Source organism: Oryzias latipes, chromosome 13 (genome assembly GCF_053564925.1).
Source record: "Oryzias latipes strain Hd-rR chromosome 13, Olatipes_Hd-rR_3.1".
Lineage (NCBI taxonomy): Eukaryota > Metazoa > Chordata > Actinopteri > Beloniformes > Adrianichthyidae > Oryzias > Oryzias latipes.
Window position 1 is genome coordinate 1,416,357 of NC_136249.1, and position 20,977 is coordinate 1,437,333.

General features: G+C 44.5%; 1 protein-coding gene across 2 annotated transcripts; it reads right to left on the minus strand.

Moving 5' to 3' along the window:
• Positions 1–696: 696 nt before the first annotated feature.
• Positions 697–20,413, minus strand: gap43 (growth associated protein 43). Of its 2 annotated transcripts, none has more exons than XM_004076022.5 (3): positions 20,152–20,413; positions 13,791–14,409; positions 697–1,944 (listed from the first exon to the last, which is right to left on the minus strand). In XM_004076022.5, the coding sequence occupies exons 1-3, from the start codon at positions 20,179–20,181 to the stop codon at positions 1,874–1,876; spliced, it is 720 nt and encodes a 239-aa protein (XP_004076070.1). In that variant the 5' UTR covers positions 20,182–20,413; the 3' UTR covers positions 697–1,873. The 2 variants fall into 2 exon arrangements, with proteins under 2 accessions (XP_004076070.1, XP_078812746.1); XM_078956620.1 differs by lacking the exon at positions 20,152–20,413 and adding an exon at positions 14,771–14,827.
• Positions 20,414–20,977: the final 564 nt, after the last annotated feature.

The window sequence follows — 20,977 nt, forward strand, 5'->3', positions numbered from 1 at the left end:
AACCTACAGAGGAGGGATATGATGCGAGTAGAAGACAAAGACAAAAAGATCCACGGCTCAGTGTGCATAAGGCCATGCACAAGTTTTCCGTTGGGATGCTTTTTTCAGCAAAACAACCTCATTAGCATAAAGGTCAACCATATGTTTTTGTTATAATAGGTCCTACTTTGAGAAAAAGTGTTTGTGCAGCCACAAGTGCGTGATGGAACATCAAAGTGTGCTCGTACGTTTGCATGTAGGTTAAAGGTGCGTATCCAAACACGTGTAACCCTTGTTCTATCCTAGGCACTTTAACATTGGGAGTAGGGTCATCTAGACCCACTAGACAGTGCTCTGAACCTTTTTTCTTCAATGATTTGTGATCTTCACTGGTGTCCATGGATTACATGAAATCTTTCCACCTTCATCCACCTTTGTCATGGTAGGGAGAACACGTCAATGGAAGGGGGGGGTCATCTAAGATAGCACAAGGGTTAAGCAGTTACAACAAGCTATCTTCAGTATATGTCCTGCAGATAAGCACTCTATCACATTAGGGTCATGTTTCACAGAGCTGTCACATGATGAAGCCATTAAGGGTTTCAAATAAAGGCATGTGAGCTTGTTAAATGAAAAGAATATGCATAGTACATCTGAATGGCTCCTCCCCCTTATATCTGGATACAAATGGACTTGATTTTTGAAGAAACTCCACAGTTTGTGATGGTAATTGGCACATTTGCTTTATTTTTGAAAACAGACATTGAAACCATTTGAATTTTTTTCATACTTTTTTCTCACAAGCATTTGAACTCCTTGATAAAGTTGAAACTGGACATTGCACTCACTGGGAACATAAGAAAATGATTCGCTCTCTTTTTGTTGTTTGTTCTGCTCAGTTTTTTTGCTTCTAGACTTTTTTCCTTTTTTTTCCAGAATATCGGTGCAAGATTTTTTGTCTTCTTCCCCAATTCATATAAACTGCCATAACAACACCAAAGACATCAAAAAGAAGCTGCCACATCCTCTTGAATTTTGTGACTGCGTTCCTCTCGAAGGGAGAGTTCCCATCATGCATTTGGTTCAATGGTTCGTGCTGCTTTTGCCCCGTTTGGTTGGCTGAACATATGAGCCAGCCAGTAACATCAATTTCTATGGTTTGCTATGGGTATTTCATTGAAAACAGGTCCTTTACTGTAAATGTAGGTACATAGTTTGTAAAAGAGGAGTAAACCAAGCTTGGATGAGTCAAGCAGAACAGAATAAGTGGTAGATTTGTTCAAGAAATAATGCTCAGATTAAGGACTGGAAAATTTACAATTTTAAATATACATTCTGTTATCTTTCAGACAAGTCAATACTTTACTTTGACATTTTGTTCTCACATTTGTCTGATGGTGGAAACTAGAGTTCAAACTTAGAACCGGCGCGGTCTTGTTTTTACAACAAACAAACAAAAAACAAGTTGCATTTGAAACATGGACTTCAAAGAAGGGCATTGCAATGCTTACAAATCTTGTGCATTGGCATCACGATCTAAACGGGGTTTTCCAGTCCGCTGCAGTTCTTCCATGACGGTTTCACTTTCGGTAAAAAGTGTACCAAATGAAGTTTTCCAGCTCTGCAGCATCAAACTAAAGATTTTTTCTTTTCCTAACGATCAACACCATTTCCTCCTTATGGTTTTACCTTGAGCCAAAAAACGTCATGCTGGAAACTCCCCCCCCCCCCCCCTCCCCCCAACATGGGAAAATCATTGCCACACGAAAAGATGACAAACAAATAGAAACTGGTGGCCTTCACGTGGAGAAGGCAAAGGGCCACGTTTGTAGAGCTGTGTTTCTGCGCTTTTCTTCATACTCTTCATTTTGCTTTCACAGGGTTTGACTTTGTCTTATTCATCCTTGGACTCAGGGGGCTCCACAGCAGGAGCAGCCTCAACTGCTTTCAACTCCTCTGCAGCATCTAGGTAGAAGGAGAGGAGATAGAGAACGAAAGGAAGAACATAAAGAAGAGTAGAAGATAAAAAAATGGGCAAAAACTTTAGGTTAGCTTTCCCACACATCTATTAGAAATAGAAATTGCAAAACACATTCAATAGACATCAATTCATAGAGGTCCATTGCACATCACCGTTTAAATCAAAACCTGCAACCTCTTGAGTTGTGATCCTGTCATCCTTGCGCATTGAAGCCGCTGTTTTATTGCGAATAATGCAACATCATAAAATCAATTTAAAATCCGCACAAAATGTAGAGGTGTTGTAATAGTTTTTTTTAATGTGTTACCAACAAGGTTGTGATTTAGTGTAGTCACAGTAAAGTTTTTTTTTTCATTTTCGATTTGCAAACAAGGTTAGGAGTTACAGGTGTTGTAAATAAGATGATGCTTCTAACGCTGCTAACGTGTTGCGTGTTACAAACCAGTTCTAATGTAACTGTGAATGCTGGAAATAAAGTCTGACTGACTGACAGGCTTATCTCTGACTTTTTCCCTCTTGATGCGCCTTATAATTCGGGGCGCCTTACATATGGTTGATCAAATTCCCAATCTTCATTCACTTATATCTAATGCCTACTTGATACTAACTGCAAACTATTTTATAATTAAATAACACAAGGAAAAATAATTTAGAAGGTGGACAAGTGGTGTTTTTTTTAGTGCTTTGGAGGCCATCTTTCAAACTATCAATGCAACGCTGGCTATATTCATAAAGGGTACAACAAGATTTGCAGTGCTAAAGGTCAATCTAAAATGAGGATCTCTGGTGAAAGTAACAACATTTTACTTTTTCAAATACTGTTTTTTGAGGACTATAAGTCACTGTTAAGCTACGTTCACACTGCAGGGCCTAATGCTCAATCCGATTTTTTGATAAAATCAGATTTTTTTGCAAGGCTGTTCACATTTCCAATTAAATGTGAACTTTTGCGATCTGTGTGACCGTGAAATGACCCAGAAGTGCCCTGCATGTGCAGAATAGTATTCAACGGGAAACGACGTCACTCATTGTTTGCGGAAGTGGCTAATGTTAACAATGGATGTCAACAACAGTGTTGTCAACAGCAGAGCTCTTTTTGCATTATTACATTTATTTTCATGAAGGAGCAGCACAATTACAATCTTCTCTTTTTAAGAAGGCATTGGAACCAGGATCGTCTGTACCCACTGTTGTGGAATGGAGATGTGGATGTGCCAGGGCCACGCGCATGTGTGTGTAAGAGAGAGGAGAGAGAGCGTGTGTGTGTGTGTGTGGGGGGGGGGGGTGGCAACGGAAGTGTGTCGGGTGCGCAAATTCATGTTGTGTGTTACGGAGGAAGAAGAACAGTAATAAATGCTATGGACTCTTTATTAACTTGCTCTGGAGAATCTGAGGGTCCGAACAGAGAAGTGAACCCCGGAGGAGGATCCCGCGCTTCTGACCACGGTCGGAAAGGAAAAAAAGTCATAGCGAGAAAGGTTCAACATCACGCTCGGCCATTTCGCTGAAATATTTTCAAGAACCGGCTGGTTGCAATAAAAGCCCTGGAGTTTGGCCTGAATAGAGCTGTCACCCCAAAGATGTATCAATCTGTGACCTCGCTTCTCTTCCACTGACTGGTCTCAGCAGTATCGTCTGCCATGGTTGATGTTTATGTTCTAGTTCCCGCCTACTTCAACGCAGAATGATGACGTTTGTTGCGTATCGATGACGTACGGGTCGGATACATGTGGCCTGGCTGATCAGACGGCGGTCGAATTTAAAAATATCGGATACGTATCGGATTCAGGACCACATCCCCAAGTGGTCTGGGTCAGATTTGAAAAGATCGGATCTGTGTTGTTCAGACTGTCATGAAAATCGGAATTGGGTCGTTTCAGCCTGCAGTGTGAACGTAGCCTTAGACAACCAATACTCAGATGCAACCTATAAAAAAATGTAAAAATATATATATAAAGCTGCTAGAGGGCACTGTAGGTGTGTTTGCAGCTGGTCTGCTCCTCAGTCTTAGGCCAGGCTTTGTGGAATTGTTCCAAAGCAACAAAAGGGATAAAGAATTCAACAGATTCATTAATATGAACTGAAATGAGGAGTTTAGTTGACATGTGAGCTTGTTTTTCATGGTTATCTAAACTATGAACTTCGAACTGCATGTTGGGCTAACATACTAGATTCCTCCTATGCTTCTTGGAGCTAAATATGGTTACAGTAGTGAAGTGTGCACATATTCCGTCTATTAATGTTTTCTATTTTAATAATATGATTTGCATTTGAAGATGAATGTCTGTTCTTGTTCCTGTATTTTGTTAAATAAATTACTTCCAAAAGCGTGAATTATATGTGATCGTTTTCTTCTCTATTATGTACTCAGGTGCACAGCCCCAATTACCACAGATATGCTGAGCGAGGCAGCAACTGACCTGAAAGACAAGATCATGTCTAGAATGAACATCAGGCAACCTCGACACCAACACTCCAATTGTGTTGTACCGCTTCAATCTCAAGTTGTGAAGGGAGTTGCCGTTTGTGTATGTTAGAACATTGAGATACCAGTTGCTTGGCAGCTAGTCTTGATTGTGAATTTTGAAGCATCCATCCATTCTTTGCATGTAACCTCTCTGGGTGGGGTTGCTTGAGTAGTAACATTCTAACAGAACCTTGTTCTCACATCTAGGCCATTTCCGTCTTGTTCCAGTAGCCCACTACCCATCAGGGTCTTCTGGTCCCCCAGCACCTGAGGCAGACCTTGTTTGGCCGGGCGACGCCTGAGTCGGCATGACATGTGGTTCATTGTCTCTCATGCATTACGAGGTGGCAGTAGTGTTAAGGGTCTAGCCAAAGGGGCCTCGCTGGGTTTTAGTAATTGCTCGCCTATGATATGGTTATTGGTATTGGTGGTGGTTTCCTGTGTGCCAGTCCTGTGTCTTACCAACTGAGCTACATAGTGTGTTGCTAATCATGACAAAAAGATCCACGGCTCAGTGTGCATAAGGCCATGCACAAGTTTTCCGTTGGGATGCTTTTTCAGCAAAACAACCTCATTAGCATAAAGGTCAACCATATGTTTTTGTTATAATAGGTCCTACTTTGAGAAAAAGTGTTTGTGCAGCCACAAGTGCGTGATGGAACATCAAAGTGTGCTCGTACGTTTGCATGTAGGTTAAAGGTGCGTATCCAAACACGTGTAACCCTTGTTCTATCCTAGGCACTTTATTGTTGGGAGTTGGGTCATCTAGACCCACTAGACAATCCGCTGAACCTTTTTTCTTCAATGATTGTGATCTTCACTGGTGTCCATGGATTACATGAAATCTTTCCACCTTTATCCACCTTTGTCATGGTAGGGAGAACACGTCAATGGAAGGGGGGGGGGGTCATAGGATAGCACAAGGGTTAACAATGTGGAGTTGTCTGAGATATCCAGTGAACATCTGCAATAGGTGTATATTAGCCATCTAATAGACATCTAGTACCCAATGGGTTGTGGCATGTTTTTGAAAATAAAAAATCGTCAGTGCTTTTAAATACCACCTGCTGATTTTTTAGTCAAAAAGAAAATTAAACGATGAGGTTCAAACAATGCGAAAGGATTCTGGGAAAAACACTCAGAAGGAGCTGTTATTCTGCATTAACAGCTCAACATCTGAAATCGCAGTGAGCGTCAATAATAAAGGAAGAGAGTGCTTCTAATGGAGCCGTGAAGCCTTTGGACTGCCATCACAAGGCTAACAGCAGCATCTTGGTCTGTCACATCTGATTATGCGTGATGCCCACAGTGTGCTGCACTATAACAACATCCAGCAGTGACTTACATACAAGTGAGGGTTGCTGGATGAAGCCCCATGAGACACCATTGGCTTTGCACTCATCTTTAGCCCTTGTGCTATCCTAGGCACTTTAACATTGGGAGTTGGGTCATCTAGACCCACTAGACAGTGCTCTGAACCTTTTTTCTTCAATGATTTGTGATCTTCACTGGTGTCCATGGATTACATGAAATCTTTCCACCTTTATCCACCTTTGTCATGGTAGGAATAACTCGTCAATGTAAGGGTGGGGTCATCTAAGACAGCACAAGGGTTAGCTTTCATGTTCAGCCTTTCTCTATTTTTGATAAAGTTAAATAAAAGTTAAATGCAATTGGTTGTCTTGGAGGAAAACAATCATTGGAGTGTTTTCAGAGCAGTGATATCACACACAGATGAGCTCATCCTCTTTTAATAGAAAGAGGAGGCATTAAACAATGACATCATCCCTTTACATAGTGAACTGATGGAGTGCATGTGTGTGTGTGTGGAGGAAGTGGAGCCATCAGGTTAGTTGGCGAGTGTGCCACAACACAGCATTAGTCACAGCTGATCTTCCAGGTAAGAGGTAATGAGCTTGTTGGCTGGTGTGACCAATTTGAGCGTGTCCGTCTCCGCAGCCGCTTGACCGTGTGAAGTAAACACGATTTCATCCAATTTACTGAGCCACAGCGCATCATCGGTGCTGCTCTCACAGCCAGGTTGATGCTGACTGACGCGCTGCCTAAGGTTGCAGATGAAATGTAAATGTTTGCTCTCTACGGCATTTTTACAAATGACATGCTCTTTTACTTTTATGTTTGCTTCATTTCTTTGTTTCTCACTCCTTTTTAGAATTTCAAACTACTATTTTTGGACTGGCCTTATGTACTGAATGGGATTAAATCAGAGGACAAAAAGCACTATGACCCACAATGCAACAGCAGCAACACTGAGTTGACATTTGCTTTTAACTTTCTAAAAAAAACTAACTAGCTGTTGTCAGAGGTGCAGTCAGGAAGATAGAAGATTTGGTTTATTACTGCTTAACCAAAACTGGCATTGTTTTCTACATGTTATATAGAATTTTAAAAATGATGAAGGACACATATTAAGATTAAAACTGCATTTCTCAGTATTTCTTAATCCATCACTGTGAATCAGGAACAGACAAAGAAAAGGATGTTTAAAAAAGGGCTTATACGATCCATGAACGTCTTTGTTTTCCTTGTCTGAGCTGGACTCTGGCTCAAAACTGCTGGATAGCTCCGATATTGCTCACCATTTTTATCAGGTTGAGGTTTTCAGGGGCTGCAAGATAGCAGGAGAGCATGTAAATAGAGAGCTCTCACCAATGGGGAGGGGAATGGGGGATGAGGGAGCTCTAAGACGGTGGTCCCGCCCACAACTCTGAGGAAGATTTCTTTTTTCTTTTTTCTAACTTGTCCTGTCCAACAGCTGGGCAAGCAGATGAGAGCTGAGGGCCTCTTGTGTTGGACATATTTTACTTTAACGAGAGGGGTTATTAATCTTCAGACAAACCAGAGGTATGTCTGAATAAACCCCTTTTGTAATTGAGGCCAAACTTTATTAATTTCAATCATGTTTGAAAATCTTTGGTGTTGGACCGGACGGAAAAGGAAAGAAGGGAAGAAGAGAGGGGGATGTTAGAGGGGGGGGGGGGTGATAGTGGGAGGGGGGGGGGGGGATAAGACAATGAAGCAGCATAGAGCAGACAGGTTTACTGGTTGTTTATCATTACGTTAAGGTTCAAGTGTAGTACAAAAAGGGCGGGGCCTGTCCACACACACACTCAAATGTTATCAACACACCTGCTGGCTGAAAAAATGTCCACATGTCAACATATAGACAAAACAGATAGTGTTCACACATGCATACTTATGCCTTTAAATCAACTAGTGTGAAATCTTTCATTCATTCAATCATGCAAACTATAAGTGCAAAGGTGAGCTAACACCTGTGCTCAGGTGAGTGTTTATGTTCTTCTAAAATGGATGGTGGAACGTGAAAAGACGGAAGGAGAGTGCCTAGCCATCCCCACACCAAGACCCCCGCCGCAGCAGCAGCGGCAGCCGGAACCCCCAACACCACACGTTAGCAGGCAGGGGACAACCGCCCCCCGGGCGACCAAATCCACCACCCAGGCCAGGACCAGCAGGACCGCCGCGAGGCCCCCAGAGCCGGAGAGCAGGGATGCACGAGGGGAAAGAGAGCGCCGCCCCAGCCCAACCAGGAGAGCAGCCCCCCCCCCGCCGCGCCGAAGAGCCCAACGCAGGGCCCCACCCGAGGAGGGCACCCACAGCCCCAGACGAGCACCCCATCACCACCCAGGAGTTCCGGGCATCCCCCCCGCCCCTACCCCAGGTACGAGCCAGGACCCCCCAAGGGAGACCCGCTCCGCACTCCAGGCAGCCACCCACCCGTCCCACGGTTGGTCCAGGGAGGAGCATGCCAGGGGCCAGCCACCCCCACCCCGGAGGGGAGCACACCGGGGAAAAAGGGGGCCCACAAGGGGTGTTGTAAACATAGCCCGACCAGGCTCGGCCACTGTTGGAAATTTGGCGGGGCCCAGCGCCCAGGAGCAAGAACCAGAACCCACCCCCATGGACACGGACACCCCCGGCTCAGATGTAATATGAACCCCCCCAGAGTGGAGTGAGCACCGCCGGGCCCAGGAAACCGGCACCCAGGGGACACGGCAGCCCTCGCCAAGGGACCCGTACCCCCCACCAGGGAAGGGGTAGGGGACGGATGGTCCTAGGTCCCACCTTCCTTGAACGCCCCCCCTCAGGACAGGGCCGAACAAGCCCCCCACCCCCACCCACCCCAGACCCCGCAGCCAAAGCGGATGACCCCCAGAACGACCGGGGGTCCCAAGAGGGTTGTCCCGTCCCGTCCCAGAGCCAGGGAAGGGCCGATCCCAGCCCCAGGTGTAGATGGGCAGCCCGCCTAGCGCCGCTGGGCCCCGCCCCCCCGAGCAGGGCCCCCCGCCAACCCCCCCCCCCAGCACAGGCAAAGGGACCATCCCCCAAGCCAAGCCAGGCCACCCACACCCAAGCCCAGAGGACGACGCCGCGCCCCAGCCCGCCCCACCCAGGCACCGGACCCGACCAACGGAGCCGCCCCCGCCAGGCCGCGGAGGCCCCGACCCCCACACCGAACCACGGGAAAAGGGCAAGGAGCAGCGACGACCAGGCCCCCAACCCCCTAAGTCATGGAGTCAGCCACGGGAGACCAGAGAGACAGAATTCTTTCAAAGTTACTTGAACTTTGGGCTGACATTTTTTCCAAGCTGATATGATCAAACAGCAGATTTCTGTGTTGACTTATGTTTATATTTTTCTTGTTTTTCCAATTTATTAAAATGGTTTTTTTAGCAATACAAAGAGTTATGAAAATGATAGATGCTAATCCTTCTTCTATATCGATGGCACTCATGTCACCAAGCACACAAAGTGATGGTGAGGCCGTGATTGAAACCTTAAGCCAGACTGATAGATCGGCACATACCTGCTGCCAGAGAGCCTGGACAGGCGTGCAGAACCACAGAGCATGCATGTAGCTGTCGGGTAGATTACTGTAACAGTGCTCGCAAATGTCTGAGTTACTGAGACCCATCTTGAACATCCTCTGTCCAGTGTAGTAAATTCTGTGAAGAGTTTTGAGATGGATTAGCCGCAAATTTGGACTTTTTGTCAGTTTGAAGGTGTTTAGACAGAGTTCTGACCAGAAGCTTTCATCTGTGCTGATGCTCAAATCTGCATCCCATTTTTTTGTTGGAAGGGAAATATTATTGTCTAAATTACATAAAAGTTTGTATATTTCAAACATGTCAAACTCTGAGGAAGATTTCTTATGATCTCCTGCTGCTCTGCAGAGACTATTTTTTAGAAAACAACACAGGTTTTTGGATTTTACTCATAATTAATAGGCCACTGAAAATAGAAAAAAAGAGGATTGGAGTGGGACTTTAAATAGATTTTGTTTTACACTTACATGTTCAGATTAAAGAGTATTTCTGTAAAGACAACGTTTATAGTCAGGCTCTCCAAGTCTCAATATTCAGTGCCTGTGTTGTTTTCTTAATTAGTGGGTCACTCTCAGATAGTGCGAGCTTTTAAAAGACTGTCCCACTGTGGATTGTGACCAGTAAGGATCATTAATCATTCATTTAAATCAGCACACCTGTTATGATTCTCTGCTCCATTCAGGCTGGTTATCCCATCAAGGTGGTAACTATGACAACTGGGATACAGAGCTGCATAGGTGACCTATTTTCCATGTAGTTTTCCAGTTCTCATCTGTGAACACCTCTCACCTTCAACCAGCTTCCAGACTGAGCATGCTCAGTTGGCCACCTGTCTGACTTGTCAGTCTTTGATCCAGAGCAGTTTTTTCTGGAGTGACGCGGCGCTGTTGTTGGGGAGTGATCACATTTCCACATGTGTTTATGCTTCAGTTTAGATAAATTCTGCTTGAATATTGGTGCTGCTGTCATTAAAGGCACATGAAGCCATCTGTGATGTTCACCAAATGTGAGGAACACGCTGCTTTTGTGTGAACAGCCACACTCCTAACAGCAACTATACAAATCGCTACACAGCACAATTATTTTGTTGCTGTGCATTTGTGTCCTGAGCTTTTCGTCATCTCTGTGTAACTTTTGTCACATATGGTTGAGATACAAGAAGTCTAATTAAAGACTAAGCTATGTCTCTGTGTTAACCGGTGAACGATGGACCACTGCCAAAGGTCTTTGAACCCTATATACTTGACAAGCAGTTCTATCGTTGTGGATCCTGCCAAGCAGACTACATGAAAGCCTTAATTCATTATTTTTACAGTAAGTGGGTCTTGGAGTGTCTGGATGTATTTTTGTCTCTGAACTCAATGGCCTCAGAGGAGCTGAGAAGGCACTGGACCACAGAAGCTAATCTTAATCACAACTGCGCTTTGGGGTAGATATGGGCTGTCTGAAGGTGACAACCTGTATGAGTCATGCAGGTGGCCCAGATCGTAGACTGCTTGGTGAGCCCATGGAGCGTAAATGTTTATGCGAATTTTTATGCTGCATGCTCATAGCAAACACTTAAACAACAAGTAAAGGGAACTTAAAGGTTGTACGGATTTCTTTTCTTTTTCAACTCCGCTGAACCCTGCGCACTGTGCAAAGGGCCCATCCAGTGGCGGTTTTTGATATGGGCGATGTGGGCGGTCGCCCAGGGCGGCACTTCGTAGGGGGCGGCATTTGCCGTGCCCTGCGTTACATATAATGTGCTACAATATTCAAGAAGGACGTTTTGCGCTTTTAATTTGAAATTGCTTCAGCTGCCGACACTTAACACTTTTAGATTGACACATCAGACTCTTAAGAATGTCTTCATCCTGTTTCCTCTTCACACTTATGGTGCAAAAAAAAAAGAAAAAAAAGATGAAATAACTCAGAGTGAAACAACGTAAAACAGGCACATGAAAAGGAATTAGGCAGAACAAACACCCGTGCTCAACCCAATTTTGACAAATGCAGGCAATGGGGATTATTTCCCACAATTACTTGCTCCAACACAGCAGACCCGACGCGCACGTGAGCACCGCCCTCTACTGCACGACGCTTGCGGCCACACCTCTTTGCGGTAGTCTTTGGAACATAAGTCAAAAAACTCGAGAGGGGGGCGCAACTCGCCGGTGGCTGGCTGAATCACACTAACAGGTGATTGGGAGTCTTTTTCTCATAGAGTCAGGGGTCATAGAGACAGAGCCGCGTGTGTCAGAGGGAAGGGGGAGGGGAAGGGGAGGGGTTGTTAAGGGAGGAGAAGGGAGGAAGCACCCAGGCGCAGAGAGCGAGAGGAGGCAGGAGGTTGCAGGGGAACGGGGGCTTTAATAAACAAAACTAATGACACAAAACCAAAACCACTGCAGACGGCAGGCTAGAAACTCGAAACACTAAACACTCGAAACGGGGAGAGCAGACTAACATACTGACTAACATACTGTGGACCAGCCCAGGAGAAAGGGAATGACAAGACTTAAATACACACAGACAACCGAGACACAGGTGAACACAATCAGGAAGGATGGGGAACCAAAGTAAAACTCACAACAAAAACAAAACAGGAAACCCTACAAAATAAAACAGGAAGTTAAAGTCAAAACATGCCAGAACAAAAAGTAAACAAACCACAAGGGCAAAGAAACAGAAACCGTAACAGGGGTGCTGGGTGCAGACCATTTTTTATGGATTGAGTTTTTTGGGAGGATTTCTGCTGTTGGTGTTGCACAAATTTAGGGAAATGCCAAATATTTTTGGAGTAATCCCACTGATGAATTCTATGATTTAGTCTTTAATGTTTTATAAGACATAAAAATATTAATCACAATAAGTTTTTTTTTTTAGATCTAATCCCTCTGATATGTTTCACAAAGACACACACAGGACGTCAAACATTAAGAAATTATTGCTAAAAATGAAGCAGGAGTCCTGCTCTAAAAGAAATGCTCTAAAAAATGATGAAAGAGCAAAAAAAAAAACGGAAATATTTGATTTGTAATTTCTTATTAATATTTCCAGGCTTTCTTTGTTTTGTTCTGCAGCATGTTTATATTTGTATAATTTTGATAGAATATATTTCTATGGAGAGCAAAATATTAAAAATTATTTAGGGGTTAACTTGTGTTCCTGTTTTTACTCATATTTATGTTAAAAAGTTCAGTTTAAAAGTTTTAAAAGTTCAGCTTTAGTGTGTAGTTCAGTTAATGTTTATCTTCTTCGGCTCAAAACCTAAAGCGTGTTTTTAATTTAGGCCCCCTGTGTGACTGAGTATAACCCCCCTGTAATACGAGTCTAGAAAATTGATAGGGAAAACAACAGGATGTTGTCAAATTTTGTATATGTGCAGAGGGGGGGGGGGGGGGGGGCTGTGGGGTTACTCGCCCAGGGAGTAAGTTGGTGTAGAACCGCCACTGGGCCCATCAGTACTGTTCAAGTGATAAGTGCATGGAGCCTGACTATTAACAATGAGGAAAGTAGACGGTCAAAGTGTTGTTGGTGTGGGAATCCTATGGGTGTCCTGCAGGCACTTATATATCACCTGCACACCCTGAGCATGCAAGCGTTTCAGCGCGATCAGTAAGGGGACACTGTGCACACTTCACTTATGACTGGAGTGCAGCGTATGGACACTTATGGATGCTTATGACAGCATCATAAGCTGTGTGTCACTTACCATATTATCCACACCATGAGGTGCACTTGAAAGTCAAAATCCTTTTTTTTTTTTTTAAAGACAGTGTGCCTTCTAATCTGGAGCGCCTTATGGATTAATTATGGTTATGCTTATTTTATGTTAGTGATTTGGAGAGGTACACTCTGCTCTGTGAAAATATCAGTATGCTTTTTTTATAAGTTGTAAACAAGGTTATGTTAACGTGGCTAATGTGTAGCGGTGTTGGACTGTGTGTTTTTTTACGTGTTACTAACAATGTTGGGAGTTAGCTTGGTCACAGAAAAGTTTGTTTAAGAGGTATTAGTATGTTTTTTACATGTTGCAAACAAGGTGAGGAGTTACAGGTATTGTAACTACGCTAACACAGCTAATGTGGCTAACATGTAGCATGTATGTTGTAGAGTTACTGTGAATGCAGTTGATAACTGACTGACAAACTTATCTCTGACTTGTCGCACTTAATGTACCTTATAGTTCAGGGCCTTATGTATGACATAAGTTCAAAAACAGACATTCATTGATTCTGTGCCTTATGATCCAGTGTGCCCTGTAACTTCCATTATCCTTATAAATGCTTCACTATACACTTACCACATGCACGACAAAGGTTTGTTCCATTTTCATAAAGTCCCTTAAGTTGGTTGTAGGACCCTAAAGGAAACTGCAAGACACACCTGCTCTCCCCTTAGGATGCAGCCACTCTTCTCTATGACCCTCTATGGGCCCGGATAACCAAAAAAACTGTAGCACCCATACCGGTCATGTGACCAAGGCTTAACTGGAGCGCTGTAATCGGCATACCTTGTTGATCTTTTGTTTGGTTAGGTTCTTCCTCAGCTGTTGGGCTGACAGCAGCAGGCACATCGGCTTGTCTGGCCTCCTCCTTCTTCTCCTCCCACTTTTTCTCCTCCTCCTTCTTCTCCTCAGCTGTGGCTGTGGTGGGACTCTTGGTTGTTGCAGCTGGAGCCTCCACCTCTTTGGGCTTCTCCTTCGGCTCCTCTTTCTCAGGTTCAGAGGGCGCCGTGGCAGTTGTAGGAGCAGATGGAGCCGGCGCCACAGGAGAAGTGGCTGCGCCTGCAGGAGAGACAGCAGCTGCCGGAGAGTTAGCTGGTTTGTCTGCTGCAGGGCTTTTGGCTTGGTTTAACTCTTCCTTCGCCTCCTCTCCTGCAGCTTCATCCTGCTTAGCAGGTGTCTCATCTCCCTCTGCTTTCTTTGTCTCCTCTTCTCTCTCTTTTGCCTCATCTGCAACAGGACTGTTTTCTTCCTTCTCCTCCTCTCCGTCTTTCATCTTTTTCCGAGTTATGTGTCCACGGAAGCTAGCCTGTATTTTGGTGGCTGCCTTGTGGGCCTTGTTGTCCTCGGGTTTGTTGGCGGTGCCATCCTGCTCAATCTTCTGGTCTGCATCCTCATTTTTCTCCACCTGATGAACAACACACAGTACAGAATATTAGCTGCTAGCAGCAGTCATGTGGGTCCAGAGGAACCTTTTGTAGCTATAATGTACATTTGCTAAGAAAAATGGAGTCTTAGACTGAGATGTTCTTCCCAAAACACCATTCCCTTTTATCCCAGAATACAACTACAGATCATTGCATCCTAAACAAATGTGATGAACCAGAAGGTCAAAGGTTGGAAAAACACACACAGGTCATTTGCAAGCGACTACAATAGAGCTTTGAGAGGAAAGTGGGTTTGAGTTTGAAGACGTGTCAGTACAAAGCAAACCAAAGGAGGAATGGGGTTAGAAGGATCACACACTGGAAGGGGTTGGGTGAGATTACCTTCAGTACTCGCATCCATAGCTGCTCATCGAATAGCGGGCTGTGTTATGAGTCATATAAATCTAATGAAAAGAAATCAAATCAAATCAAAGAATGATCATTAAGTACTGAGAGTGGCAAACAAAACGAGTCAGTCTTTTCAAAAGTGAACAATCAAGGTAAAATGTCCAGAATGTTTAACCGATTGAAAAAATAGCTTTAAATGAAGTATTATGAGGCAAAATGAACTTTGTCTAAAATGTTAAATGACAAAGTGTGGAAAAGCACAAAGAAGATGCTTTTTCAGGCATAGAGGATGACAGAATCACACTTCTACGGTGGCCCTGAAGTGCAGATCACACCAACAAATCACTCTACGCAAAAACATATTACAGACAACTAAAAAGGCAAAACAAATGATAATTTAAAAAAACAACATAACATTTTAGAATTTAGAAACCAAAACACAATTCCAAAAACAGAAACAAGGTAATAATGAAACATTTCACAAAACAAAAGTCATTTCCAGAAATGAAAAAGAAATGTGAAAAAACACGATTAGAAACTGGAAAATCAGGTACTGTACTTCACTGACTTGGATGACTTTTGATGTTTTTGTTTTTTCACTGCGACAGACTGGCGACCTGTCCAGGACGTCCCCTGCCTTCACCCACGAGGGGCCGGGATAAGCTCCAGCAACCCCATGACCCCAAAAGGGACAAAACGGCTTAGAAAATGAATGAATGAGTTTTTTCAAAAGCGTCTTCAAGCTCTGCATACTAATAAAAGTTATGATTGGTGTGGCACAGACCCACTATTGATTCATGCTAAAGAACTTTGTCATGAAATGATTGACAAATGTCATCGTCCAATCAGCGATTTCCCTCAGCCCCACTACCTTTTTTGATTTCTTCTTTGTTTCATTTTTTTAACATCTAATTTTGCTTTCTGGAAATTACTTTTGCTTTCCGAAATGTTTCATTTCAATATTTAATTCAATTTATTTGGGATTCCGTTTTGGTTTCTGGAAATTGGCTTTTGGTTTCTAAAATGTGATGTTGTTTTTTTTAGAATTTGTTTAGCTTTTTTCACTGTTGTGTTCAGTGTTCATATTCTACACTGGTTTTCACTTAGTGGACAAAATGGGCCCACAAAATAAACACAAAAAATATTTATTTTTTTTTAAGAATGGAGTTACAACAGATAAAAGTAATAACTGGGCTTAAACGCCAAGCTACTCCCTTGACATCCATTAGTGTCAACCCCGTTTTCTGCTAATGAGCGCTTAAAATCATTAAATATGAGATCTCCATCCTCTAGTTGCAGCTCAGTCTGGCTCGCCAGTGAACAAGCATGAACCTCCTCAGCATTCACTGCCATACGCCTCCCAGCCATTAAAGGTTACCTTGACAACCGGAGTGCTAACTCATCACAACTGCGTCTGCTGTTTTCTTCCATGAAAGACTATATGTCACTCTGATTGGTGTGGCACCCAGCTCCTCAAAGGGACTGGGCCAGTGGGAACCCGTAAATCAAGCTAAGCATTCAGCATAATAAGCAGGGGCTCAAAATGGGTGGTGGTGCATTGGTGCTTGCAGTCTGGGTCAACAGACAGCCATGCTTTGGGGAGTTCAAGGCCGACCGTTTCATGACAGCTTCCGTTCTTGTTGGCGTATCTAATATAAAGCTCAGATTGGACAGCTGTCTGTGGGACAAACCCCATCAGCAGGGGTGCGATTTAAAAGCCTCTAAATTAACATGTCTTCAGGGTCAGTGAGTCAGTGCAGGGTCAGTAACGTCCTCATTTTTTCTCCACCTCTGTTTCCTCTGCATTCGGGCGGTACATTCTAAACCTCATTGTCCTAAAAGCGATTTTGGAGTCATGTAATATTAATAATTGTAGATAGATGATGGCTGTGGGAAGGTGTTTTCAACAGCTCCATGTTCCTCACTCGTTGTGATTTACACTTTAAATCCATCCTGAAACAAAAAGGAGTGGAGACAGACATGGAGACAGACAAAGCACAAGCGCCCCACCCTCCCATCCAAGTAATACACCAGTCTCTGGTGGCTTGTTGGGCTTTTATTAGTCTGATCTCACAGGTGCTTACAATTGCCAAAAAATCCGACCTAAGCACTTAACTCTAAACAGAATTACTTCCCGGCTGCATTCAGTGAGTCAGACGGTCAGAGAAAAGCAATTGATGAGGGTGTTTGGGAATCAGGGGGGGGTGACATCACTTCTGGATCGGAGAAGATGTCAATTACTGTAGAAATGGGGACGTGTGCAGGCGAGGAAATAACAGAATATCACCAAAGCGTTGAGTGATCTCATGAAAGAGCAGGAAGACAGTAACATCATGCTGATGTGCGTGAAACATCCTGCCGTGACATACACCATTTTTCTGGCTAAAATATTTGAAAATGTCATTTAACCCTTGTTCTATCCTAGGCACTTTAACATTGGGAGTTGGGTCATCTAGACCCACTAGACAGTGCTCTGAACCTTTTTTCTTCAATGATTTGTGATCTTCACTGGTGTCCATGGATTACATGAAATCTTTCCACCTTTATCCACCTTTGTCATGGGAGAACAGGGAGAACATCTCAATGTAAGGGGGGGGGGGGGTCATAGGATAGAGTTACGAGTCATCATTGAAACCTTTTTTCCACTTCATTTGTGCTTTGGTCACGTTCCCCCTCTCTCCTGCGGGCGTCGTCCCTCCCCATGTCTGTGCGGCACACATTTTCATTCATAAATAGAGCAGCACATCTCAAAGGCGCACCACAGTGCAGCACTTTCACGTCTTCCCACATGGAGCCAGGGCCTTTTAATTATTACATATTTGCATTTCCAGGTTAATTAAATTATGCCTCTATAATTGGTTCAGCATTCTGGTGAACACAGACGCAAATGTTGTAATAAAACCCCCGAAAATGTAACAATTCAGTTTTTTGATTTTATGTTGGGTCGTGTGTCACTGTTCATTATGGCTTCAGCATGTGCTCCAGCTTTGAATGGACGCTGGCTGCAATGAGAACCACACCCCAAGAGCCGGCAGAATAACCCGGCTGGTAATTGGCCGCACGCGCAGACCACCATCCCCCAAAGGTGACACACCGTAACAATCAGGCGCTGTCAGTGCTATTAGGCTCCAGCTTCAGGAAGTGAAAAAAGGGAGGATGAGGACTTTCACAGGAGGGAAGCGACAGTGATGGGGTGAGGCTGATGGTGACTTCATTTGCACAAAAGAACAGCTCAGGCTACTGCACATGGAACCATGACTTCCTCCTTGCTCCTCCACCCAGGCCAGAAGACAGAATTTGCAAGGATATGGGTGGTGTTGGGGAGAAAGGTTCTGCAGAGGAACTCATTTTACACTTTTTAATGTACTTTTGGAGGATTTTTGACCGAAAAAATGATAAAACAAATGAGTAGTTTGATGAAATTAAACTCCTTAGCGGCAGTAGTAGCTGGAGGGAAATTGCATTCCAAATTCTCCTCAGAATTGCAGTTTTCTCCTCTTCTCCTGCAATCCATCCAGACTGCAAAGAGCAAAGGGTTCAGACTCCAACTGCTGAACGTCTCCTCATTCTGTTACTGCCGTCTTTCACTCAGCATCTCGGTGAGCAAACTGCCACCCACTCACTCTCTCTGTCTTTTTCTTTCTCCCGCACGCTCAGACATAGCAGAGCACCACACCCTTTTCAGCCGGCTATCTCCTGCAGATGAGAAGAGGGGGGCTCAGGTGGAGGCTGCCACAGCCCACGCTCACTGGGGCTTTCGCCTTCTTTTTACAAGGGGGGGATTGATGAGCAACGCTGAAAGCCATGCAGCTTCTCTCTGTTTTAGCCCGAGACGAGATGCTCCACGCAGGCTGATACTGCCGTATGCTAGCCTCGTTACATCCTCTGGAGCTGTCTTTAATTCAATTAGACCGCTCTCAGCCTGAACAAAGGCTCTGCCAGCAATGATCTCACATGGGCTGACGATGAGGAGGGACAGAAGAGGGAGGGGAGGTAAAGGTATATGAGGAAGGGGAAAAGAGTATGGGTTGGTGCTCAAGTTAATGACGAAAAAATGTTTTCAAGCCCATTGAGGAAACTGAAAATGACACAAAGACGTTGAGTCAAATCCACACTTTAGGTTAAACACAGTTCTTTAGAAAAGGCTGAGGTGATCCAGTCAAAGCTCTGTTCTGGGGTTACAGAGGACACCTAAGCTGGAAGCCACTCCCATGTAGTGAAGACGTTGCACAAGCACTCAGAACTCCATAAAAGGCAGAAGCTGCAGCTGTAAAGCTGGGAGCTGCAAAATAATGCTCTGCTCAAGCAACCATGAAGACCAGAGCAGCTCGAATCCAAAGGCAGGAGACAAGGTGGGGTTTAACCCCCCCGCACGGGGAGGCGGTGACAGCAGCGCCTCACCCACATGGCTGCGGTGTGCAGCGTGCATCTTCACCTCATCCCTTCACCCAGGCTGCCCCACTCTTCCTCCTCCTGCATGTCTTCCAACCACCAAGCCGTGCTTTTCTTCCTCAATCTCCCATCCTGAACAGAGCTAAAGTGACTCATCCAGACTGACATTTAAGAAGCAATCAAGTGCCACGAGGAACCGGCGTGTTCCGAATCAAATAAAAGCCGAACCATTTTGAAATAGCAGCAGGAACCCGGCAACATCGAATGCCTCCTGCAACTCAGTGAAACAGCTTCTTTTTTTTAATTATTATTATTTCCTCCTTGAGAGACTGAATTGTGGCTGTTATTAAGCAGGGAACATCACCCTTTAAATGAGCAGACACTTCATCCAGCCCTCCACCAACATCCACTTGTAAAGCTGGAGGGCTATGATAATCCATTTATCCTCATTTATTCCCATTGTATTCCCACAAGGCCACTGACATGATGGTGCTGCTCACTCAATCTGTACCCCACCCTTTTTTTCCCCTTCCACACTAGAAATTTTCCTTCCTATGTCGCCCACTGCTGCTAAAGAGGAGGCAAAAATGGGAAATATCCTTTACATCTAAGTTCAGGTGAGCTCCTGGATGAAACATTTGACATGGAAACTGACAATCCAGAAACCATCAAGTGTCCCTAAATATTTTTTCACTTTTCCAAGTGTTTAATTAACATAAACCATCAGCCTGAGATCTGGTTTCAACCTCTCTGCAAGTGCACTGTGAGGTCTGAGAGGCATTGTGGCGACATCCATTCATGAGGACTAATCACATTAACTAGGCGTGTCTGGGATTTGTAGATTTCTATGAAGACAAGCTGGGGCCCAGAGTCAAATCACACTCCCGTCTTTTCTAATCTCCCCCACGGGCGCCCTAATCTGACAAAGTTCAGAGCCGGAATGAAGCATTTTTATCAGAGAAAAGGAGAGCTGAGCAGTTTACCGGTTTGGTTCTTCTTATGCAGCACAGCATAGTTGGACTTGTAGTATCCTCCTGTTTTCTTCTCTGCTTCTTTTTTGCCTTTTTTTTCTCTCGTGCACACTCTCAGTCTCGTGCACACGCTCTCTTTTGCTGGCTGTATCAACAGCTAAGTCGTCCGGTACATTTACTCATCCCAGTTTGCGCTCACACGCTCTTGGTTCGGTCTGGCTGGGGAGGAACTCTCTGCTTCGCTCTTACTTGCTGCCTGACAATGACTGTGAGCCCACCCTTTAAAACCCCTCCCTTCTGCCTCCATCCCTCTCTCCGCCTTTCTTCTCCTCCTCATCCTCTCCTCCTCCTTTTCTCTCACAGCGATGATCCCCATCTCCTTTAGATTAGCACTCCTCTCTTCATCTTCTCGCCCTCCTCCCTGTCAGCATGCGACCCCACCCAGAAAAGAACATCTCTTCATAAGGGACAGGATACCTCCACTCACTTTTAGCCATCACTCATCTCCATCATCCTTCCTTCACACAGAAGATTATTATTTTTAATTATTATTTATGTCAAACTCTGGATCTCAGACTGGAAGTTTCTGGTGCCAAAAGCAAGGTTTGCTGGCCCAGCCGAGAGCAGCTCCTGCCAGCAGAGATGTGTGAAAGAGGGCGGCCATGCACACTGATGCGAGCATGTTAGACACACATGCACACTTTCTGCTTTTAGGATACGTCACGAGCACCACCAAACCACCCACCTACCCTCCCTTCAGTACCCAGCTCTCTCTGTTCTCATGGAAACACCAGAGTAGAGGAGCAAGTGGAGGAGGAGTGTGTGAGAAAGAAGCAGA